General features: G+C 30.8%; 2 protein-coding genes across 4 annotated transcripts; both read left to right on the top strand.

Annotated features, from left to right (window-relative positions):
• LOC118205611 (uncharacterized) lies at positions 1–25,876 on the top strand. Of its 3 annotated transcripts, none has more exons than XM_085818704.1 (4): positions 1–66; positions 11,562–11,880; positions 20,138–20,287; positions 23,837–25,875. In XM_085818704.1, the coding sequence occupies exons 2-4, from the start codon at positions 11,604–11,606 to the stop codon at positions 24,061–24,063; spliced, it is 654 nt and encodes a 217-aa protein (XP_085674830.1). In that variant the 5' UTR covers positions 1–66; positions 11,562–11,603; the 3' UTR covers positions 24,064–25,875. The 3 variants fall into 3 exon arrangements, with proteins under 3 accessions (XP_085674830.1, XP_085674831.1, XP_035233792.1); XM_085818705.1 differs by lacking the exon at positions 1–66 and adding an exon at positions 4,266–4,419; XM_035377901.2 differs by lacking the exon at positions 1–66 and having other exon boundaries at positions 23,837–25,876.
• LOC118205612 (uncharacterized) lies at positions 12,615–20,131 on the top strand. The gene is made up of 2 exons (XM_035377902.2): positions 12,615–16,778; positions 16,897–20,131. The coding sequence occupies exons 1-2, from the start codon at positions 16,589–16,591 to the stop codon at positions 17,205–17,207; spliced, it is 501 nt and encodes a 166-aa protein (XP_035233793.2). The 5' UTR covers positions 12,615–16,588; the 3' UTR covers positions 17,208–20,131.
• Positions 25,877–26,420: the final 544 nt, after the last annotated feature.

Raw genomic sequence — 26,420 nt, forward strand, 5'->3', positions numbered from 1 at the left:
TCGGTATGTTTACTGTCGTTTACGGTTAAACTCCTTTTAAATTTTAGGTGTGTCGTTTTGTTTTTGGTAATGTTTGTGTACATCGTTTTCCTTTGTAATTCATTTAAATTCATTTTTTATCTATTAAAACAAAATATTTTACTGATAAAAATACACTTAACTTTCAATGTAATCGTTACATCATAATATTTTATATTTTAAAATAAAAATATGATTTTACATATAAAGATTATCATAAGGTTTATATACATTACTAGAAAAATTTACAAAAATGTAAACTTTCAACATAACTTTATGCTTTCAACAAATTTTTTTGTATTGCCGGTTATCTTGTATAATTACTGAATGATATTTAAAGAGTGATTTAATGTATCCCGCACTTTAAAAATTACTGATGTCAAACTGGAAAAAATGCGAAACCGCTTTAAAATTTAAAAACTTAATGATGAACTCTACCAGATACATAAACTGAAAAAATAACTTTCACAAAATTAGTGATGTGATTTAAGCTATTATGTATTAACAAAAATGCCTATTAGATATATCAAGAATATTTTTATAGCTAATAAAGTAAAGTTGATGGAAGTAAAAGAATAATTGCAACTAGTTTGCTTGTCATATTCGATATACCTTGAAGTGAAGTGTAAAATAAAATTATTTATAATTAATTTATGTAATATTTAGTGAAAAAATTATAAAATAATTGAGAAGCTAATATCTCTTTTGGTCCTCTTTCCTTGATATTTACGATACTTTTTTTTAATAGTTGAATCAAGTTTAACAAATTAAAACAAGTATTGTTTAGGTGTTTATGTTCAAAATTTTCTGAAGTATGTATATTTATTATTTTGCATACGTACAATTCATAAAAATAGTTAATTAATGAAATATTATTACATCAGTGATGCATAATATATTAGTTTATCATTTCTCTATTATTATATGTTATATTATGTTTCTATTAATTGAGTTCCTTGTTTATATTTACTTTGATGTCAGTAATTTCATATATATTAGATTTTGTATTTGAAAACTTGAATTTATTAATTACTGTGCTTGTTTGGGTAAGTTTTGCATAAAATATTGTGGGGGGAAAAAAACTTTAGTTTGTAAACTAAGTGTATTCTTTTAAATCCGTAACACATTGAAAAATCATTAATCAGTTACTTTCCAATCTGATGCCAAAGTAAATAAAAGGGTTAATCTTTGGCTTATGGTAATTTCAAGATTTTTGGCGACCAACCCTGCTACAGCAACTTGCTAGTTTGTTTTCGGACGCCATTTTGTTTTCACGAAGAAAAAGCATTTTTTTGGTTGATCTTTACATTATGGTAACTTGGCGTTTTTTTGGCGAAAATTTGGCGACCAACTCTCCTACAGCAACCCTCTATTTTTTTTTCCCGCCGCCATTTTGTCTTCACGAAGTAAAGACATGTTTCTTTTCTTTTTATCTACTGAACACTTCTTCCAACAATCTACTAGCCGAATTACACTTATGCTAGAAATTTTATCTAACAAAACTGCTTAATCATGACAAATATTCACTGCAAAATTGGGAAAGAGTGCACAATACCATACTCCTTACGCGTTTTTCAAAATAACACATACACATAAACCATGTACACGCCGACTTATTTTTACTTAAAAAAACATCCCAGAATTGCACAAAAATGGCATTGCGCACACTCTTCACTATATCCATGTACACTGCTTTTTTCTCATAAATTAGAAAAATTTCACGAAAATACATGACAATTTTCTGAATCTTTAAACCCGGTAAAAAGAACATATATGAAATTACCTGATCGCGAAAAAGTATATACCCTTTCCAAATATGAACATTTCCACATATAAAACAAATAAAATATCCAAAAACTTTTACCTCTAAATCATCTATTATATTATAAACGTCACCAACGAATTCATACCGCAAGCATTACAAATACTTAGTGTCAAATATTTAAATTATTTCCATGCACGTTTACTTCAAATTAAACGTGTACCAAATTCCTACAAACATAAAATTCACAAAATAACTATCATTTAATTAAAATATCACTAAACCATGTACACGTCGACTTATTTTTACTTAAAAAAACATCCCAGAATTGCACAAAAATGGCATTGCGCACACTCTTCACTATATCCATGTACACCGCTTTTTTCTCATAAATTAGAAAAATTTCACGAAAATACATGACAATTTTCTGAATCTTTAAACCCGGTAAAAAGAACATATATGAAATTACCTGATCGCGAAAAAGTATATACCCTTTCCAAATATGAACATTTCCACATATAAAATAAATAAAATATCCAAAAACTTTTACCTCTAAATCATCTATTATACACGTCACCAACGAATTCATACCGCAACCGTTACGAATACTTATTGTCAGATATTTAAATTATTTCCATGCACGTTTACTTCAACTAAAACGTATACCAAATTCCTACAAACATAAAACTCACAAAATAACTATCATTTAATTAAAATATAATTAAATTCAAAAACACTACTTAAAATATAAATGAGCACATACATTAAATTAATACATACCCATTTCGAATTCACTTTAGTTACGGCCATGAGATCCAAAAATTCACGAACACTGTTTCACACAACACAGAATAAAGCCAAATACAAAATTTCCAGATTTTTTCCCGATTTCCCCCCTTTTCCGATTAAAGAACCGTAATTCGTCCATTAATATCACATGACATATCCCATGATCTCTCATTTCCCTCACACAAAATAATGCGTAATCGGAACTGAGTACTGCTCACATTATTACCAAAGTGCCAGGTAGTAACCTTTATCGCCTCCAAAATGTCGCCAAACTACCAGTTACCATATTGTAAAGATCAACCTTTTTTTTTAATCAACAATTTTTTCCAACAATCTCCTAGCCGAATTACGCTTATGCTAGAACTTTTATGGAACAAAAGTGCTTAATCATGATGAAGATTAGGTGCCAAATTGGGAGAAAGTGCAGAATCGCCCACTGCTTGCCGCGTTTTTAAGAATTGCACATACACGGTATCATACATGTACACATCGACCTATTTTCACTTAAAAAAAATCCCAGAATTGCACAAAAATGGCATTGCGCACTCCTTTGACTTTATCCATGTATACGTCGATCTATTTTCACTTTAAAAAAAAATCCCAGAATTGCACAAACTTGCATTGCGCACTCCCTTTACTTTGTCCATGTACACATCGATATATTTTCACTTAAAAAGTCAAAGGAGCACCAAATTCTACAATACAGTCAAAAGTCGTTAATTCGGACACCCACAATCCGGAATGATCTATAATCTAGACCTCAAAGCTACAAACTTTCTGTGCATGCACATAGGCGTTTATGCATGATTGTAAGACGTTTACGCATGCGCATTTAATGTATAATGCATGCTATAGGCTAAAATTATCTAATTATCTATTTTAGTTAATGTTGCAGATTGCGTTGTTCCTTAATCTTTGAATTCGATCCGGCTTATTATTTTTTGCAGACTGTTAGAGCAATTTTATAAAAGTAAGCTTGAACTTATTATTATGTCAAATAGAATTTCCGATGCTGGAGCTCCCAAAAGATCTACAAAGCGAAAGTATGTTTCGATGTCCATCAAACAAAAAGTGGAATTGCTGCAAAAAATGGATAAAGGCATATCCTTTGTTTCTCTAACCATTCCGAAATCTGTTTATCAATTTCACGCTGCTCTGCGGCGGGGGAAATGCCGCGGCGCACAACGAATTGGAAGTTGATCTGTCAGCACTATCCTTATCTTCAGGGCAGACGTTTTTATTTTATTTGGCTTATAATTCATTACTACCTATTTCATCTCAATGTACTCCTTCTTTGATATGATTTAAATCAAATTCCTCATCATTATAATTCGCTTCCGATAGTGAAGAAAGTGACACAGAGGTTTTTGAAAACGAAAAAATTTCGATTGACAAATTAGTCGGTATTCTCGACACAGCAATTATAGGACTTGAACAGCGGAACTTTGTAACTGAACAAGAGATTATGTCTGTTTATAGAATTAAAGAGAAAGTATTATCACATAAAACGAAGCAACTTAAACAACTTACATTGAAAGAAATGTTTAATAAAGTAAACAAATAAATATTAAGCTTTTTTTTTTTTTTTTTTATTTTTTTGTAAATTTTGATACCTTTTAGATCATAATTGTTCTTTATTTCATAAATTACGGTTTCATATTTTTACTTGTATAATTTCTGCATGCCATCTTACCAGATTTAAACTGATGATCTATAATTCGGAATCGCCGAAGTCCCGACGAGTCCGGATTAACGACTTTTGACTGTATAGGCCAGTGGTCAGCAAAGTGCGGCTCTGGTACAAAGATCCACGAAAGGAGCAATAATATTTTCATTTAAAAAAGAGCTTGGTAAGAAAAAAATTACATCTCATTTTGATAAATTAAAATTCTTCTATAAATTGAGAACATGTATATTTTTTGTTTGAGTAAAAAGATAGGTAATTAAAATTTTATATTGTTGTAAAAATACGTAACGAACATCGAGTTTAATTTTATTAGTTTTTGTAAATGTAAACGTAGACAGCAGAGCAACTTTATAGCATTTGCCAAAAATTCTCTTAATTCTACGATAACCGAGTTGAAATTTTCTCCTTTTGAAATTGACATTGGTGGCTTTAAAATACAACTGCTGGATTAAAAAAAAACAAGGAGATATGCCGCTCTAAAGTCGAACGTCTTTGTGTTGAATTAGAAATATTGGAGAAGAAAAAATGTGATCTTGGTTTACAACACAAGTGGTCTGCTTTGAATGACCTGGAGAAAGAAGACATGATCATTTTCAACGCTTGAAATAGTATTCCTGACTCCTACGATCAGCTGAAAAAGCTCGCGTTTGCTGTTCTTTCCCTTTTCAGTTCTACATATATATATGCAAACAATCTTTTTCAAGCATGAATATTATCAAGAGTAAACTGAGAAGTCTTATTGATGAGAACTTGGAATCATGCCTAAAATTAAAAACAACAACATATAAACCTGACTTATTCAAACTTTTTAAGGAGATGCAAGCACATTATTCGCATTAATAAATATTTATTAAGTATTAAATTTAGTTTTATTTAGTGTAATAAAAGTTTACTAAACAAGCAGATTTGGCTCTCAATTGTTTTTAAATTGTTGTAATGTTCATATTTGGCTTATGGGCTAATAAGTTTGCCGACCACTGGTATAAGCAAACAAAAAATACATAATCTCAATAAAATACATTTTAAACCAAACAATAAAATAACATAAAAAAAAGAAAACATGTTATACATTTAAGCACTACCAAAAGCAAATATTCACTTACCATGATTTTCGAGTTCGCTTCTTACACCCAGAGCCACGTAATAATCAAAATATCAATCATACTCAAATGACTTTTTTTCAAACCAGGTACTCTTTCTGATCGAACGTTTCACATAGTGACCATCTGAACCTTTCTTCCTACAAACCCATTCAGATCCATCTAAAAGTTTTTTACGTTCGACTAGACGCATATCCTTCCTACGTACAGGACACTTATAATGGCTACTAAGTAAACCTTTATTTACACACCAGTCAATTAAAGCTCTTTTGCCCTTTCACTCCAAATCGTACAGAAACTTCAAATTAATCTTACTACATTCAGCCATTCTACCGTCTAAAGAATCAAACCAACACAAACCACAAAAACGCTTACAAAACTTCCCATGATTCAAAATTTCCCAGAATCATGCATCCTATTACGTCACAATAGGGTTTCCATAACATTCAACAACTCAGGCTACCACAAATGAAACAACAATGTGACGATAAATCAAATAACAACTTGGCGATAAATGAAACAACTTCGCCATAATACAAGGGGTACCTTAAAGTCTACTCTACCAATTTATTATTAAGGTACAACTCTGATAACGCCCTAATTTCACCACATGTGGCGATATGTGTTCTGCTCTGGTTTTTGATGCGATTGCGTGTTCTATGGCAACCTTGTTGACGTTGAAAAATCCTTCGCTAGAGCTCGTTGATTTGCGTCTGTGTCTGAGAAGATGGAGGGAAAGATAAAATGGTAAAAGTTGTTGAATTGAAGTTTGGCAAAAGGAAATATTGTGGCCATCCTGTTGAGGGGTAGTGGGTATTTGGAGGTGTGGAAAGAGGGTCTTGGAAATTATTTTTAATGGCTGTGCATGCTAGAAGTAGGGATTTGTGATTTTATTTATTTTTGAACCATAATATTAATTTTCTGGATAGTGTGTCTCGCTGTCATGTAAATACACTAGTGATTACATGGCAGCATGTTAAAGGTGGTATGAAATTGGTATTTCTGCTGTTCGAAAAAGCATTAATTCATGGTAAGTGCAATTTATTTTATTCTTGTTCTGCATGTGCGAAAACTGCATTTTTGGAGACATTTTAGGCTTAAAGTTCGAAATGTGGACAAAAAATTTAGATATTTATATAGCAGGGTGAATTTTCTCGCCAAAAATATTTGGCGACTTGAGGGCACATATCAGAGTAGTTCCATTATTAAATTATAAAACAGAATATGGAAGATTTAGTCCCTATATAAAAAATATCTTTCGTTTATTTATTTTACTGAGGTTGTTACACTATCTCAGACAAATTATTAGTGAAAGCTAACTGAAAGGTATTAAGATCAGATTAAAGTCAAGTGACAGACAGTGATTTTTGTCACCATATGTTGTTTTTGCAACATGAGGGCACTTAAAAACTGTACAACAGAAAGAATTCTATCTTGTAAAAATGTTGAAGATAGAACTTAAGCATATGGCTCTTATATGCTTTGTTTAAATAAATAATCCATTCTGTCTGAACTTTTTATGCTGAAATAACTGCTTGATTTTTAATTTCATGTTTGCCCATTTGAATGTCTCCCAGTTTAAGTGAATAATCTGAATTTAAGAAATTTTATTGTGAGTCCAAGATGATGAGTTTATTTCATAGGCAGCTGTAATATTATTTTACTAACCATATATAACCATTAAATAAATCAGTTTTCTAAATGAGTCTGTAATGACATTGTTCTTCCTAACATATAAATCAAATTCAAGCATTAAATACATTGAAAAGCAAAACTGTTATAAATATTAGTCTTTGTCACCAACATATTTATCATCAAATGAAAGCCTTCATAAGCTTGGTAACCTATTTCTTGCAGTATGTGAAAAGAAGCATGTTTGTACCTTTGGGTGTACAAAAAAATGAAAATATATTTGGAATATAAATTTTTGGTTGATCTTTAGATTATGGTAACTTGGCGATTTTTTGGCGAAAATTTGGCGACCAACTCTCCTACAGCAACCCTCTATTTTTTTTTCCCCGCCGCCATTTTGTCTTCACGAAGTAAAGACATGTTTCTTTTCTTTTTATCTACTGAACACTTCTTTCAACAATCTACTAGCCGAATTACACTTATGCTAGAAATTTTATCTAACAAAACTGCTTAATCATGACAAATATTCACTGCAAAATTGGGAAAAAGTGCACAATACCATACTCCTTACGCGTTTTTCAAAATAACACATACACATAAACCATGTACACGCCGACTTATTTTTACTTAAAAAAACATCCCAGAATTGCACAAAAATGGCATTGCGCACACTCTTCACTATATCCATGTACACTGCTTTTTTCTCATAAATTAGAAAAATTTCACGAAAATACATGACAATTTTCTGAATCTTTAAACCCGGTAAAAAGAACATATATGAAATTACCTGATCGCGAAAAAGTATATACCCTTTCCAAATATGAACATTTCCACGTATAAAATAAATAAAATATCCAAAAACTTTTACCTCTAAATCATCTATTATATTATAAACGTCACCAACGAATTTATACCGCAAGCATTACAAATACTTAGTGTCAAATATTTAAATTATTTCCATGCACGTTTACTTCAACTAAAACGTATACCAAATTCCTACAAACATAAAATTCACAAAATAACTATCATTTAATTAAAATATCACTAAACCATGTACACGTCGACTTATTTTTACTTAAAAAAAAATCCCAGAATTGCATAAAAATGGCATTGCGCATACTCTTCACCATATCCATGTACACTCCTTTTTTCTCATAAATTAGAAAAATTTCACGAAAATGCATGACAATTTTCTGAATCTTTAAACCCGTTAAAAAGAACATATATGAAATTACCTAATAACGAAAAAGTATATACCCTTTCCAAATATGAACATTTCCACGTATAAAATAAATAAAATATCCAAAAACTTTTACCTCTAAATTGTCTATTACAGTCAAAAGTCGTTAATCCGGACTCGTCGGGACTTCGGCGATTCCGGATTATAGATCATCAGTTTAAATCTGGTAAGATGGCATGCAGAAATTACAAAATTAAAAATATGAAACCGTAATTTATGAAATAAAGAACAATTATGATCTAAAGGTTATCAAAATTTACAAAAAGAAAAAGCTTAATATTTATTTGTTTACTTTATTAAACATTTCTTTCAATGTAAGTTGCTTCGTTTCATGTGATAATACTTTCTCTTTAATTCTATTAAACAGACATAATTTCTTGTTTAGTTACAAAGTTCCGCTGTTCGAGTCCTATAATTGCTGTGTCGAGAATACCGACTAATTTGTCAATCGAAATGTTTTCGTTTTCAATAACCTCTGGGTCACTTTCTTCACTATCGGAAGCGAATTATAATGATGAGGAACTTGATTTAAATCATATCAAAGACGGAGTACATCGAAATGAAATACTACACTTAGTACCGAATTATAAACCAAATAAAATAAAAACATCTGCCCTGAAGATAAGGATAGTGCTGACAGATCAACTTCCAATCCGCGGCGTGAAATTGATAAACAGATTTCGGATTTCAAAACATACTTTCGCTTTGTAGATACAAATTACATATTAGTAAATATATATCGGAAATTCTATTTGACATAATCTTTCTAATCTATCATAATCTAATAATGACGTTTCTGCTTCCCCCCCCCTCTGCCGCAGAGCAGCGTGAAATTGATAAACAGATTTCGGATTTCAAAACATACTTTCGCTTTGTAGTAAATATATATCGGAAATTCTATTTGACATAATCGAAAGTTCAAGCTTACTTTTATAAAATTGCTCTAACAGTCTGCAAAAAATAATAAGCCGGATTCATTTCGAAGATTAAGGAACAACGCAATCTGCAACATTAACTGAATTAGATAACTTTAGCTTAGCGTATAACTCCGTTACACATTAAACGCGCATGCGCACAAACATATTCGCAGCCGTAAGGGTCTTACGCGCTCTCGTAAACGCCTGTGCGCATGCGTGAACGCGACGCATGCGCAGAAAGTTTGTAGCTTTGAGGTCCGGATTATGGGTGTCCGAATTAACGACTTTTGACTGTATATTATAAACATCACCAACGAATTCATACCGCAAACATTACAAATACTTAGTGCAAATATTTAAATTATTTCCATGCACGTTTACTTCAACTAAAACGTATACCAAATTCCTACAAACATAAAATTCACAAAATATCTATCATTTAATTAAAATATAATTAAATTCAAAAACACTACTTAAAATATAAATAAGCACATATATTAAATTAATAAAAATTAGCTTACAATCCTAATTACTTTAAACTAAATCATTGCTAATAACAATTTTCCCAATAATACCAAATTACTTTACTTCCACCTTACATTTAGAACAATGCATAAAAATAATATCCTCAAATAATTAAAAATACTAACTTACCTAATCTTCTTCAGAATCTTGATTACGTGTCCGATAAACTTTTCTTATTTTCTCCGCTAAATAAAAAGCAAGCGTATGTGCGCCTGTTTCAGGATCTTTAAAATCTTACTTATAGTTCACAGCAAGGTACCAGGTAAAATAAATAACTTAATAAAACATCTTTACTTCTATTTCGCACAACCTTAAAGAAACACTTATTACTACTCCTTTCAATCCCACTAAATACCCATTTCGAATTCACTTTAGTTAGGGCCATGGGATCCAAAAATTAACGAACACTGTTTCACACAACACAGAATAAAGGCAAATACAAAATTTCCAGATTTTTTCCCCATTTCCCCCCTTTTCCGATTAAAGAACCGTAATTCATCCATTAATATCACATGACATATCCCATGATCTCTCATTTCCCTCACACAAAATAATGCGTAATCGGAACTGAGTACTGCTCACATTATTACCAAAGTCCCAGGTAGTAACCTTTATCGCCTCCAAAATGTCGCCAAACTACCAGTTACCATATTCTAAAGATCAGCCAAATTTTTTAATGAAAATTAATCCAGTTAATTTGGAGCAAAAATTGCAATCTAAAAACTTCAAATTGCAGTCTAACACTTAAGGAGTTTACTAGTAAAATTGGAAGAAAACCATGACTTTTATATATATATATATATTGTAGAGACATTATGTTACTTTAATGCAGGAAAGATAAAAAATGTGCAATGTCCTCGCCAGGATTTGAACCACAGACCAGTCGAATATACACCGAATGTGCTGACCATTACACCATGAACGCATGCTAAGAAAGCGGGAGGAATATCGTATATACTTTCCCTTTTGAAGAGGCGGCTGGGGATTAGGGCACCTAGTCGCCAAATCCTGATGGTAGAGAATCATCATCCCCCACCCTTTTTTAGTTCAGGCGCCACTGTAGAGACATTAGGTTATTTCCAAGCAGGAGAGATGAAAAGTGAGTAATGCCCTCACCAGGACTCAAACCATGAACCTCTCGAATGAAGGCGGGAGAAATATATTTAAACAAAAAGCACATACTATTTAAAAATGATTAAAAATAAATTACTATCTGACCGTGGTATGCAAATTTCTATTTAATACTCAAAGTAATTTTTAACTAAGCAGATACATTATTTTTTATCCGTCATTGTTTGATTACATTCGTCATGTATTTTTCAAAATTCTACTACATTAACTGTAAGTTACAAATGTATTTTTAAAACTGCAAATGAGTTCATTTAGGAAAGATTCATGATGCATGTTTTAAGATTAGAAAGTTTTTTATCATATTTATGTATGTTTCGAAAGCAAAAGACATTAACTTGGCATAGAATTTTCAATGAAACTGTATTGATTTTGAGGGTGGTCAGACACAGTTTTCTGTTTTTGAGGAAAAAATTAAAATGTTAATAAATTATGTAACAAAAGTGTTTTTGCTGCTGAAAAGTAGGACCTGTGCCTAATTGTTCTCAAAACCAGTGGAGCTTTGTTCCAGAATCTGTCCCAAACCAAGCTTGTTTTTGTGTAATTTCAATTGCAATGGTGTGTTTCTCTTCCAGTTTCATGGATATTAATTGCTTGATAACATAGAGTTTTTCAGGTACCATATACTTTGTTGGCAGTTTGTTCACAAATTAATAAGATCATTATTTCCTGATATTTAAATACAGTGTGCATTGCTTTACATACAATTATTTAACATTATAGTTTGTATTTTATAATATTGAAAATTATATTCTTCTTCCAGATGATCTTATTAAGCTGAATAGGTTAATCACAGTGTTTTACAATGGTTGAAGCTCAGCCGAAAGTTAGATCCTCATGGTACCTTCTTCTCGGGAGCATCTTTGCTTTTCTTGCTGCTCTTATCCTTGTTATTGCATTCTGCAGTCCGTATTGGTTAGAATCTTATCCCGAAACATATGCGGAATTTGTACGAATGGGCTTATGGAATTTCTGTTTCAGAAACTATCGGCATCCTTCATATCAATATGATGAACTTTTTGATGGCTGCCATTGGGTCTTCAGTTATAAATATCAAAGTATTAGAGATTGGATGCAACCTGGTAAGTTTTATTTTGTTATTTATGAAATATTTATTATTTAAAAGACTCTTTTAATATTTATCTGTGACAGAATTATTGCATTTTCATGTGCATTGAGAAAACCAGTATGGCTAAAGCCAAAATTATTAATGTTTTGAGAATTTAGCCATCTGGTTACTAATGAACTTTTATTTTACTAAAAAAATTAATAAAATATTGATAATAAATTGATATAGGTACACATTTAATTGTATTAAAGCAATAAAAATTAATAATGCATGGTTAATTTAATGCTCTAGCAGATGGGATACAGGAGCGGGGAAATATGCAGGCCACGCTGTGCTGGTGTCTTAGGCATTTCAGTTGTTCTGTGTGAGCAGGCATTGTCATCCATAAACAGAAAAGGCTAGACCAATTCTACAACGGAAAAGCAGATATGATCTAGTAGTATTTTTCTGTAATATCTTTATGATGTCACCGTACCTTTTTCAAAAATGGGAAGAGTTCAGGCATTGTGTGCAATATCTGCTCAGACAATTGCCGCTTGGCCATAATGTTCAATTTCCTGGATGTGGTGGTGATGGTTGTTCATGCGATGCGTGCGTTGTTATATAACAATTTCAAATTAACTAGAAGTGGACTGTACTAAATATTTTATTCGACAACTTTAATCAAATGCGTGCCATCTTTCAAGCGATGACTTACTACTAACAACAACAGCAATAAAAAAAAAACTGAGTAAGCGTTTACAGGGTTGCTGTAATGAACATCTGCGCCATGCAAGGCGCCAAGAAGAGAAAAAAATGACGTAATCTTACAGTTAAATAGTCTTAATGACTTAACAATGGTAATTAGTTTTCTTTTGTCTTTACTCTAGCTAGTGTCCAGAATTGCTGTTGATAGTGAAGCAGGATTTGTCAGGGAATATGACTTTGGACTAGTGTTACTGATCCCAGTCCAGATGATGCTTCTTACATCAACATAATCATTCTGGACAATGGTGTGTCTATAGCAGAATGCATCCAGCAGGCCTCTGTATAATCTGAGAGAAGTGGTTCTCACAGGTATATGAGTGCTGATACAATTGTCGAGATTTGCAGCTATTTGGCCAGACGCAGGGTTTCTGTTCTTTTCAACACTAGAGCAAAATATATATCATTTTGGTGTGTTGCATTCCTCCTATAAAAGAGAAAGTCCTACTAGGAGTGAAAATTTGCATAAATTGGTTTTTCCATAGTAGTTGTCAAGCAGTCTAAATCTCGGAATTATTTATAAATCAATCTATATGCATGTAAATAAATAAATGATGATGGCTAGTATCTTCATTTTATCATAAGCAGAAGATGAATAAAATCTGTTCATTTTACTGAAGATGAAACTTTAGTAAAATGCTAGGTCGTGCACTCATGCTAAATTATGAAAGCACTAAGAATTGTATGTTGATACTTCAACAAGTCAAATACAGAAGAGAAAGGATGTATTTTACAAAATGAGCAGATATACAAAATATTGCTTTTATAGCAAACTTTGGGGGGGGGGAAATGGAACTGGCACATTTCTGCATAGGTGAGAAACAAACGAAAGCCAATCTGCACATATGCATATTGCATATTGCTGATATTTCTTCTACCAATAAAAATTTTCACCTTTAAAATACAATGGTTTTCTTTGGCCTGTGCTAAAAGTTTACATCTCTTCAGCTAATGAAAATTTTTTGCTTTTAAAGTATAATGGCTTTTCATTGTTAAATATTTATTATGTATGCTATTTTCAATTTTCCATTGATGGAAAAAGATACTTTAGTTTTTTTTCCAAGAAAAATACATTTTACTAAGTGAGAGAATTTGTGATAATGAGCATAATATGCAGTTGTATGTTAGAAAGTAAACTGTGTACTGATGCAGCGTGAAAACTAAAGAAAAGAACTTGTAAAAAGAACAAAGATCTTCATTCTAAAAATTGGTTTAACAGATAAAAAATATCCTACTTGCTGCTGGGTGTGGGATGCTTAAATACAATAACAATTAAAACCTCCATTTCTTATACAGCTTTTAAATCAATTATTAATTTTAATGTATGGGCATATAATTCTTCAAACTGTAATTAAAATAAAAACATAAATATGCAAATTAAGATGAATAACTTGCATTCTCAAGTTAGGCCTCACAATTAAGTGAATTAAAGTTTACATTACCCCACAATAATAATTTAAAGAAAAACTTTTAGAAGAAGTTTTATTGAGAGAACATCAAATTTGAGAGTAATTTGTCACAATTAAAGTTTAGAATCCTCATAATCATATTTGTTCAGAGAAGGTTTTTCAAACATTTCATACAATATCACAAATATAAAAATTCCAAAATTTTATAACATAACTAATTTTCATTATTATAACTTGCACTTTAACATTATTTAAAGTAATATTACTGAAATAATGCTTTTTAGTAAGACATTTATAATTTTCTGATTTAGTACAAAACTGAAAAACACCACAGCTTTCTCCAAATATAAACACATCTGTTTGTTAGGCAAATCCACATTAACTAATTGATATATTATTTCACCGTTGGTTTAAAGTTATGCTTAGAGTTACTTATAAAAACCTGCATTCCCTATATAAAGGCAACTGGCCTTTTTGAACTGCATTTAAACATTCCATTCAATAATTGCATAATTTTTCTTGTAAGATCTAAATTTTCAAGAAGGAAAGCTATAGGGTATAAATTACAATCTGGGTGTTCTTGTTTTAAAACTGCATCAACTACTCCTTTAGATCGATCTACAAACACATGACAGGGGTATTTTAGATTAAATAATGTTAATACAGATCTGGGAATTGAAGCATCTTTAAAATTTTAGGCTGTTTTGCATTCAGTTGTCCATTTCTGTGGAGTATCCTAAGTAGATTTGGTAGGGAAGCTTATGCAAGATAAAAAAAAAAAAAAAAAAAAAAAAGTTAAAAAACTCAGAATTACTAACTTACTGATTACTAATTACTGACTGGCTATGTCCCCTTCCTGTCTTAAATCTAAGGTGCATCATCTGAAAATTAATCCATTTCATGTTTGTGTAATCATGCTGCAATACAGTAAATTTTCAGCCAACCAAATTAAATAAATTTTTATCTATAAATACTACTACTGCTGTTGCGTGAGACTTTTTTTCCTGTATTCCATGCGCTGCTGCTTATACTTGTTGCTTTTCTCCATTTTCAGAGAAAGCAAGTTTTCAAAATTGTGTGGATACATATCATCCATAGTGATACGTGAACCTGTTTAATTATGAAATCAAATTTTGTTCAAAAGCCATGCCTGTCTTTAAAGTGTCATCCGTTTATCTATGCAGCTGTTTAATTCAAATCCTCATCATATCATCATGCATACCGAAATATCACAATATAAATTATTTGATAGAATAGTTACCTGCTGCCTCAGATCTCAATGGAAGATTGAGGTAAATGTAAAGAATGAAGTAATTTTGGATATTAAATTAAAGTTAGTAACTCTGAGTTTCATATTTTTTAATCTTACATATACATATGTATGTAACTGCTAATAAAATTATATTAAATAAAATGGTAAATAGAATTAATGTTCTACAAATTTTAATTGTATTAAATACAATAAGTAGTAAAAATGTATATTATGCCCTTTTGTGTATGTCTATAAAATAAAAAAAATTTGAAAACACATCATATCTGGAAATTTATTTGCTAACCTTCGCATTGTGCATAATTTCTCAGCCAATCAGATTAAAGCAAAACTCCTAATATAAAAAGCTATTAACTTATAGTCTAGTCTACTAACTGTGTAACTAACATTTTTGCCACTTCGCTTTTCCAGTTGGCAACGTGTCGCTTAACCTCCGCTAGCTATTCTCTACTATCTGAGTTACAATGGCATGTCTAAAATTGTGGGGCATGTTTAGCACCCGTAGTATTCTATCATTTATGAAGCTATGTGCTGAGGAATTCATCATCCAAAATTATGTTTAACTTTCAAGCTGGGCTGTGCTTCTTCCAAAATTCCAACTGGTTATTCCACTGTGCAGCAGTTTTTCCGGCCATGACTGAAAGTGAATTGTTTTTATCTCCCACCAAAATTATAATATTACATATATGTAAAGTTCTATTATGTAGATATTGAATTTCACTCTTATTTTAAATAAATTGCTGACAAAGTTGTATTAGCAGTAGAAGCGGCAGAGCAGTCATTTTGACTGCTTTTATCATTTCACCTTGGATTCCAAAAAAGAAAAAAAAAAAAAAACTATCTTAAGAAGTCACAAATTTTTATATTTTCCTAAAAACCTCAAAAATTATTTGTACCAAATAAAATTAACAAAGATATTATTAGTTATACCTAAAAGTGCCACGAGCAGTCATATTGACTCCTAGTAATACTGGGTAGATTACTTTTTCTTCGAAAAATATCTGGTGTACGCATTCCTTTCATTCACTGATTTTATACAATATATAGTATATACTTCATTTCCACTCAGAAAACACCTTTTGATGAAAAACATCTGGCTTACACATTCCTTTTCATTCACTATTTATTTACAGTGGGAAATACTTTCCCACCTCCATGTCAACGGTCCACCCCTTTTTGGCGAAATGTTATAGTCATTAGTATGCAGTAGTTGATCAGTTTATGTTTTGTAGCATTTCATTCTTTCAAGCATGTTGTATAGGCAGCTCAAAGACTGTGATATCTGAGTCCAGCTGAAAATGAATCCCAATGTTGAAGAACATAATATTGATGATGATATGGATTACGAGCCTCTACAAAACTTTGAGGGAAATAATAGTTCTAGTAATTCTGAAGAGCAATCGGTGGGCCAAAGTTTTCAGCCTATCGATATTTACGCAGCAAGTATTTCGTCATCGATAATTGTGGCATGCACATTGGCTGAAACAGGTAAAAACTATTTATGTTTATGTATTGTTATTTTTGTTTTAACAATTTCTGAAGTACTTGAAATTTTTAAAAGCATAATGAATCATTTATTGTCAAAAATATACATCTACTTTTTTAGGTTCCGCTAATGTACAAAGAAGAGGATCAAAGAGAAAACATAATTTACCTAATTTAGGATACACACAGGCAAGAGGATATCTTTTCCAAAACCATGAAGAAAGCTCTAATGTCTCGAAAGATGAACCCATTGACTGTGACATCAACTTCACAAAATACAGCTGGGAAATATGGAGCTCAAAATGTGCTAAAAGAAATGCTGGGTTCAACATCTTCTGCAAAAAGAAATGTTGGGAGCAATCTTTTGAGTGCTTGTGGATGAATCGATGTTACAGCATATTAAAAACTACACAGAAGCAGAGGCAGTTTTGAACAATGAAGAAAATTGGACAGAGTCTTTAGAAGAGCTTGATGCTTTTATTGTTATTATTTGTGCAAGAAGAGCATATGGTTGCAATAATATGGATTATGATTTTTTGTCGAATAATACATGGGATCCTCCTTTTTTTCAAGAAACAATGTCTCGCAATCATTTTCGAGATATCATGAAGTATCTAAGATTTGACTTGAAGTAAACTAGGACTCAGTGTTTAGAAAGTGGTAAGTTTGCACGTTTTTCAGATATTTGGAATAAAATTTTTATACATAACTGTGTGATTTCTTATAAACCAAAAGAAAATCTCATTGTGGATGAGCAGTTATTTCCATCCAAAGCCAAGTGTAAGTTTATATAGTATATGCTGAATAAACCAGACAAATTTGGTAGTGCTAGTCAGTGTAGACTCGAAATTTATGTGGAATGCTTTTCCATATCTTGGAAAACATGCATCAAGAAGTGAAACTGAAAGTCTTCCTGAAAATTTAGTAATGCGTCTTTTAAGACATTATCTGAATTCAGGTAGAAATTTAACTGCAGACAATTATTTTTCCTCACTATCATTAGCTAAAAGACTTAAAATGAAAAACACAGGTTTTGTGGGCACAGTAAAAATACACCAAAAAGAAATTCCGCATGAAGTAAGAAAATAAAAAAACCTGGCTATTTGAAACCATTTTGCTAAAACATTATGAAACTACATTGACAGTCTATCAGGAAAAAAGGGAAAAAATGTCCTATTACTAAGTACTTTACATCCGAGTACAAATTTAGACTCACAAAATAAGAAGAAACTTCCAGAAACAGTAGAGTTCTACAACAAAAACCAAATGTGAAGTTGATATCCTTGACCAGATGACACATAAATATTCTGTTCGGGCTGCTTCACGTAGATGGCCTGTGCATGTTTTCTATAATATGCTGGATTTAGCAGGAACGAATGCCTACGATATCTGCCATAAATTGAGTGATAAAAATATTACAAAGCACAGCTTCCTATTTCAATTAGCAGATGAGTTAAGAGAGTTTCATTTAAACAAAAGAAAAAGCACAAGATTGCCCCAGGAAATTTTCAATTCTAGCAATAGACTCTCGAAGAAAAGACGTTAGTGCCAGACTGGACTTAGTAACAACAAACAAAACAAGTAATGTAGGTAAAAAATGTTCATATTATGTATGTGGAAAATGCACTTCCAGTACTAAAAAAGCTGTGTTGTGTAAAAATTGCGGGTACTATTCCGTTTTGTGGACCGTAAAAAATTGCAGCAAAAATGTATGTGCAAAAGCGCCAAATCTAGCAAATGCACCCATTTAACAGCGTGCCAAATCTAGCGTACACACTGATTTCAGATTGCATAAGCTTATATAGTTCTATATTTCTTAAGACGGTATTTAAATATTAGTTTAATTTTTAAATCCTTTTTTGATATCCTATGGATTTAACAATTTGGGAATTGCCCATGACAAAAAGTCTGCAATAGAATTTTGGGTAAAGTGCAGAATCACCCACTGCTTGATGCAATTTTAAGAATTGCACATACTCGGTATTCATGTACACATCGACCTATTTTCACTTCAAAAAAAAAAAAAAAAATTCCAGAATTGCACAAAAATGGCACTGTGCATAACCCTTGACTTATCTATGTACACATCGACCAATTTTCACTTAGAAAGTAAAAGAAAATTGACAAAAATCGAATTGTTTTTACCCTTGTAAAAGGCGGCAAACAAATAAGTGGGCAATTCTGCACTTTACCGAGAATTTTTTCAAAGAAAAGGCATCATTCATTATAGAAAATTATGTTTGAACAACCAACGAGATGAAACTATGCTTTAGCGATAACTTGGTAGCGAAATAGTGATGCAGACATCCATTCAGTTATGTTTAGCAATTTTTATTTAAATTATAATAATGATTTGAAATAGTTATTTACTCTTATGCTTCCATTCAGTCATGTTTAGAATTTTATATAAATTATAATAATAAAAAAGTATTATATAAAATTAACCTTTTATCTAAATTAAAACATCAATCTTAGATGGTTATTTACTATTATACTTCCTTTCTTGCGTTAGGGTTGCCACAATTATTTTTGGCAGCACTGGCATCAACAATAGTTTGGCAATTTTTTACAGCTCTCAAAACCGAATAGTACCAAATTGTGAAAAGCTAAAAAATGTGTTTTATTAACGTATTTAAGTTGAAATTTATAATAAAATATCTATTTTGTTTTAAAATAATCTGTTATTCTGTAAAGAAGTTCTTAAACAACTATAACTTATATTCTTAAAAGCATTATAAAGCATTTGCATTATGATATATACATTTATTTCTCTGAGCAGTCAATTGGACTGCCATTGGCGCTTCTAGGTAGGGAGAAAGCTTAACGCTTCTAGTGTTAAATACTATAATATACTACTAAAAATATATGTGTGTCAAAAAAAAAAGTGTGTTATGCAGATATTGAATTGAGTGCCATTTTACCGTTTACCATGTCCAGTTTCAGGAATGATTTATAATATGCGACAACGAATCCTTTTTTTTCTCCTTTTAAACCTCAATTGCACTATAAGATGCAAGTCTTCAATATTATTTTATTGTGATTCACTACTAAAAGTTTCAATTTTAATATTATTGGCTGCAATTTTTATGATCTCTGCATTCTTATGAAACTATAACAATGACCATATCATATGAGCATTCCCAAACAACATGCAGCAGTTTTGGAAAAGAAACACATAGAAAAAGTAATACATAACAAAATTCCAAAGGCTAAATATGTACTAATTTAGGATTTAATAAAGGAAATTCAGATAAATAAAAATAAAGATGTAACAGTTTTTAAGTAATAAAATTATATCTATGTAGATGTTTATAATTTTGTTTGTATCATTAATTATAAACTTGGATTTTTTCTTATTTTAGCATGGTTAATATTTGTGCAAACAGTAATGTCCTTAGCCATCATATTTTCTTTTATATCTTTGATGTGTACCAGTATCATACTTATGCGTTTTCTTATCAAGTTTGAAGTCTTTATTATTGCTGCTGCATTCCTTCTAGAAGCCACTACAAGTAAGTGTGTGAAAACTTTTATTTTATATATTTCTAGCTCAGTTATTGAGCTTCAACTGGATAACTATGCCATCACATGCAATGTTGTAGAAACAAAATGAATGTTTAGAATGCTTTATAATTTTTGCAACTGCCTTTGATCAATCATCTAAATCTGGAAATCTTTGAAATTTACAGTTTCTAACAGTTGCCAAACTGTTTCTAATTCTTAATGGAAGTAAATGCTGTTAGCATTTAAATACTATTTCTATTGCTCACATATCACATTAACTTCATTTTCTGCAATAAATATGGAAAACATGTAATATTTATTGTAATTGTTAAAAGCCATGGATATTTTTTGCAGTATTGCTTTCACAGATTTTTAGAACATTTGTTGATGACATGATTGAGATTCAAGATGGCTTGCATATTAAATGAATCTGTGGCATACCTAGGTACAAAATTGATCAGTTTATCAAGTCAATCTGTCAACTCATGTAATTGAGTAATAAACATTCAGACATAATTGAATAAAACTTTCAGGCAAACTTCTGTTTTTATTTTATATTTCTTTTAAACTCTGAACAAATTTAGTACATTTTATAGGCAGTTTTTGTAAAAGTTGAAAAGTGTGAGTAAAGATTAAAATAAAGTTAGTTACACATATGACTGTGTTAATATAAAAGTATAAAAGAAACTATCAATTTTGGACAGTGCCTACCTTCATTTCTGCTGTTTTAAAAGAAACTAGTAAAAAGAAGCTTCAAGATATACACCAAAGAAAAACCGGAAATTGATTTCTAAATAGTTTCCGTGGTTTTCTCAAAAGAAAAAAAAAAAAAAAGGGAAGAAATTAGGAAACATTAGTGCATGCACAAGCTGTTTAAAAATGGTGACTATGAGCTTCGTTTTCATCAAATATTGATCTTGGATATTATTTCCCATCCAAAATTTCTTAGAATAAGATGTAGAATTTTACAGAAACAACTTAACTTTTTATGAATATAAAATATTAACTTTTTTAAATGAAAATCTGGGGTTATTTGAGAGTAAATTTATTGGGTTAGATCATTTATTGATGCCTGTTAATTTTGAAGTTTTTAAAAAACAAACTTTGGGAGTAGTCATAAAATAAAACTTCTCATTTACCAATTATGATTCATTTTAGAAAAAAACAGTATCTGTTATTAAATTTGTTATCAGTTTAATATGTAGTAAAATATTCATTAAATTATCCATTTTTTTTATCTTATCCATGCAAATTTTTATATAACATGCAATGAAGCATAATGAAACTCACAAATACAGAATTCTTATCATTCATACTATTTGAACTGTTTTCATTTAAACTCATATCATTTTAACAAATTTTTAATAGGAAGCAGCATATTTGCAGTAAATTTTAATTATGTATGTATATTTAAAATGTGTTTTATGTGAAATTTTAATATTGTTGTGTAGAGAATTGTCTGATCGCGTTATAAAAACTAGGTGAATGATTTTCTGATTTAAGGAAATCTTAATTTTATTTGATTCTGAATTATTTATTTTAATGCTTTAATTTTGGGGAAAAACAGATGCTTCTGGGAATATTATTTAGTTTAAAAGAATATTATTTATTTTTCTTTTATTTGCAATTTTTGTACAAGCTTTGATTCATTGTGAAAAGAAGCAGGGAAAGGGAGGCAATTTTGCTAAGTCATGATTTCGTGCGCTTTGTCCTTTAGAATGTTCTAGAAGAAATTTCATTGTGCAGTTGACCTTAGGACAGGAAGTACGTGACAGAAGGGTCAGAGGATGCCACTTAACCTTCGATGGAAGTCATTCAGGTTTTGGCAATCGGAAGGTCCGGTTGTTGGCTAGGTGAAGGAGGGGCGCGCATTCGTCCTTATTTCCACATTCAGGGGTTGAAATGCAAATTTTGCCAAAATTAAGGGGGTGATAATTGAAGCCATATTGGGAGCCCGCGTTTGTGAAGGAGACGAAGAAAATTTGAGGTTTGAATCACTTTTCGTGCGAGACTTGCTTGCTGAATTACTTTTAGACGTTACTCTTGAAACTTGCTCTTGGGGTTGAGCAATAGAAACAATGTAATTTACGAAGAGAGACGTTTTTCCGGCGGGGAGCGGCAAATATGCTCCCCAGCCTTGTTTTGGCTAAGAGGCGAGAGACTTTACTCACTTACTCTTGGAATGACTTACTGGGTGGACTTACTTTTGGGCTAAGATTGTAACTTCGAGCTTGCTCTTGGGATGAGCGATAGAAGGCGAGCTGTAATTGCCTAGTGAGACATTTCCGGCCGGGAGCTGCAAACATGCTCCCCTGCTGCGTTCTGGCTAAAAGGCAAAATTGAACCCGGGCGAGTGATTTAAGACTTTCAGGATTAAGACTTTTGGCCCGATTTTTCGAAGCGGGACAGCCGTGCTGGGCAGCAGTGCTACTGTTTCTGTTTTCCAGAGTGAAAATTGCTTCGCCGTTATGAAAACCAGTTACCTGCCATGTGTGTTTCACCAATAGTGCCAGGACAGGACGATGTCCTCTGAAACTTCCATTTGTAAACGTGGATCAGCGCCGCCGCCGTCAACGCTTATTAGGATATGAGTCCTCCACTTCAAGATTTCCACCCAAGATAAGTTTTATTTTTTTGTGTTTGAACTTTAAGTAAGGTTTCAACAACTTCCTTGGAATGTAAAAACAACGTCGAATCTTAAATTAATTCTCAGGCTTTCAATTGTTTCCCTTTCCCCTTCTTAATTTACCAAGACAAACCTTAAGGTCTTTATATGAATTAGGATGTAATAATTTAAGTTGTTTATGTAATCTTCCGTAGAACAGATGTTAAATTTCAGATGATATGTTTTTTTTTAACCTCTTAGAAATTACAGAACGGGTACCCGTTAAATTAAAAGGGTTATGTAATAGATTTGCAAATCATGAATTTAAAAGTAACCAAAAAAAATGACAAATTGAAGAATTCACCTGTGTCTAAAATAAGTAAATTGTAACTGTAACAAAAATAAGAAGTTTGACTCTCTGATTAGGATAAGATTAATATTTAATTGTGAGGAATTTGAATAAATTGGTATTTAATCTGAAAACCTATTACTTATGTTTCTTTTTATCTGTGTTTTTCTTATATATTTATTGATTTTACGTGTTGTTTATTCGATCCTCTCACGGCGCGGTCCCGGATGCATTTTCACAACGCAATGCATTACCGTTTTACCTATACGATCACTAAAAGTGTGGTAATTAGCTGCTCTTAAGAGTTTAGTTTCTCAGTTGATTTTTAGTTACGGTTTCACATGTCTGTTTCTGCATTAGTTTCCTCCCTAAGAGGAAGTTGTAACACAGCATTAGTGCCCGTGATTTTTCGGCAAAGTAAAGAAACAGAACATAGGTTTTTCTTACTCAACATTGGTGCCGTAGCTTCATGACAATATCATAGTTGTCTGTTTAAAATACTGAGACTTCTGACCCTCCCCCAATTTATCATCTATTTAGGAAAATAGTTACATATTAAAGTATGCTAATAACTTACAATTATTTTTTGTTTCTGTTTTTCAGCTGTAATTATGTTTCTTGGAGTAAGTGTATTTGGTGGCATGTGTTATGACAGATCTTGGCTCCAATATCCTTCATTTAATCACTTGTCTTGGGCATATGGACTTGCAGTTGTTTCCATGTTTTTTCATGGTTTTGCTACTTGTTATTTATATGCCGATACCAAAAGAGCACGTGAGCACAGACGTCGAGCAAGTAATTTAGTATATAACATGCAGCCTAGATTTTAAATCAAAATATCTAGTTTTTATGGATTCTTCCATTTTTATAAGCTTTTTAAACTTTTAAAAGTGTATCATATTTATTCCATTCATGTTTGATTTTAACTTTTAATTTCCTGCCTAAACGAAGAATGCATGATTTGAGAAAAGGAGGATGATATATCACATAAAAAGATTATTGTCTAATTTACACTAATGTTAAATCTCAATGTTATCACAATTTTCCATATTAGTAAGGCTGTTTAAGTAACAATCAAATGATGTTTTTTAATATTAAATGTATAAAATAATTAAGAATATGTGCATTTTTTATTTTCAGGTAAAAAAAAAAAAATGTCAAATGCATGAATAATGTTGACTAAGAACAGTGCTTTCAGATATGTTTAAAGAGTACTTTTAATAGTTATTTCATACTATATTTTCTGAAGTTATTTTACAGTGGTAAAACTAGATTAGTGAAAATGAATACATCATTCATTTACTTTGTACACTATCATTTACAATTTCTTTGATTTATTATTATTATTTATTCACTTAATTTCCGTTAATACACTCTTGTAAATCATGAGTTGACACAAGGTATTTTACATTTTTTGTATAAAAGTTCCTGGCCACCTTAAAAGTCAATAATACAGTTGATAATTTATCATTTTAATGTATAGAATCATGCTTATTTATGCAATTTGTATTTTATTATATCTATAATTAACATGAAAGCTTTTTAACTAATGGAACATCAAAATATCTACAGTATTTTCTATATTTTTTGCACTAAAAGAAAAGAAAATAAATGAAGAGATGTATTTAAATGTTAAATTAATTAAATATTACTTTAATATATTCAGAAGTTATGTAGCCTATTTCAAATGCTGTTATACTTTTTTTAGGTTAGTACTATATTTTAGTGTCATATTCTCATTGTAGAAAGAATTAACAATGTTATATATACCTTAGACTTTTCCAGTTCATAAAATTGTAGATTACTTTAATAATTATATCAAAAATTATATAAAAGCCTTAACTGTATAGAATATTTTTATATAGAGAGATATAACTGTTCATTATGGTAGTGTAATAATCAGTAACTGTAAACAATCAATAGGAACAGACCCATTAGACAGGATTTATTTTTGAGAAGGCAAGTAAAAAAAAATGTAAATCCTGCAAGTTCATACAGTTATCTATCAACGAGCAGACTTCTGTTAAAGCAAGATTCACTCTTTAAATAAGAGATAAATATGTATTGAAATACTGTGTTAAAATGTAATGTCTTTTACACATATCTTTTAGAACAGTTTAAAGATTTTTCGTTTAAAGAATTGTTTTAAAATGAATCTCAGTCATATCTTAAATAATATATATTTTAATATCATTAAGGCGATAATATATTTTGAAGCATCAAAATTATCCTTTGCCATCTTAATACATATAATGAGACATTTTGTTATAAAATATTTATCTGGTCATGTCACAAAATGATTAAAAATAGCTATTGATGGTAATTGTTTTTTCACTTTGCATTTTTTATATTTAATGTGTGATTTTGAAATCTATAAGATTTTTAAATATGTTAAATTCATCTGTTTTTGACTGTGATAATTTTTTATTGGTTATTGTTTTATATTTGATAAAAAATTGGCAAAATTTAAAGCATGTTTAAACTTGAAATTCATAATTTACATTTCACATTCCATGTCTTTGTTTTAAATTTCATTAACATTTATCCGTCCAAGTTAAGCTATTTATTGAGATCTGGTTTTACAAAAAATTTTGTATTGATGGTGACTGTTTTTTGTATTATATGTATTTTATTTCAAATAAAGGTATTTAAAAAACAAAAATATTTGTTTCAGATTAGCTTACTGTATGAATTAAAATGAATACATAGCTTCTTACTTCAAAAAATACAAACTCTCTTAAGAAGCTTTTAAAATTGTTGTATAACATTTTAAAACTGATAAAAGAGTATGCAAAAATATCATTCTATTAAGCTAATTAACAGCTTAATTTATATTTTCCAATCATGAAAGCCATCTTAAAATATTTTTCTATTTGTATTAATATGCATAAAAATCATATGAAATGATTAAAATTAAATACTACAGTTTAAATTGAGATATTACTAGAAATATTCACAATTTATGTGACATAACAGCAGTATTAAAGCTAGTACACTGCTCGACATTGAAAATGCAACACCAAGAAGGAGTGGTCAGAAAGTGATGAAATTTGGAAAAAAGACATAGACAACAAGCAGCAATAAGTGATCTTTATTTCAAAATGATAGTCAGAATACAAAGTGAGAATGGCGTCGGCTCATGTAGGACCACCGCGGAGAGCAATGCAGGAAGAAACACGTCTAGGCA

The sequence above is a fragment of the Stegodyphus dumicola genome, chromosome 6, assembly GCF_044657685.1.
Source record: "Stegodyphus dumicola isolate Sdum_Otavi_A_Nest chromosome 6, ASM4465768v1".
NCBI classification, from domain to species: domain Eukaryota; kingdom Metazoa; phylum Arthropoda; class Arachnida; order Araneae; family Eresidae; genus Stegodyphus; species Stegodyphus dumicola.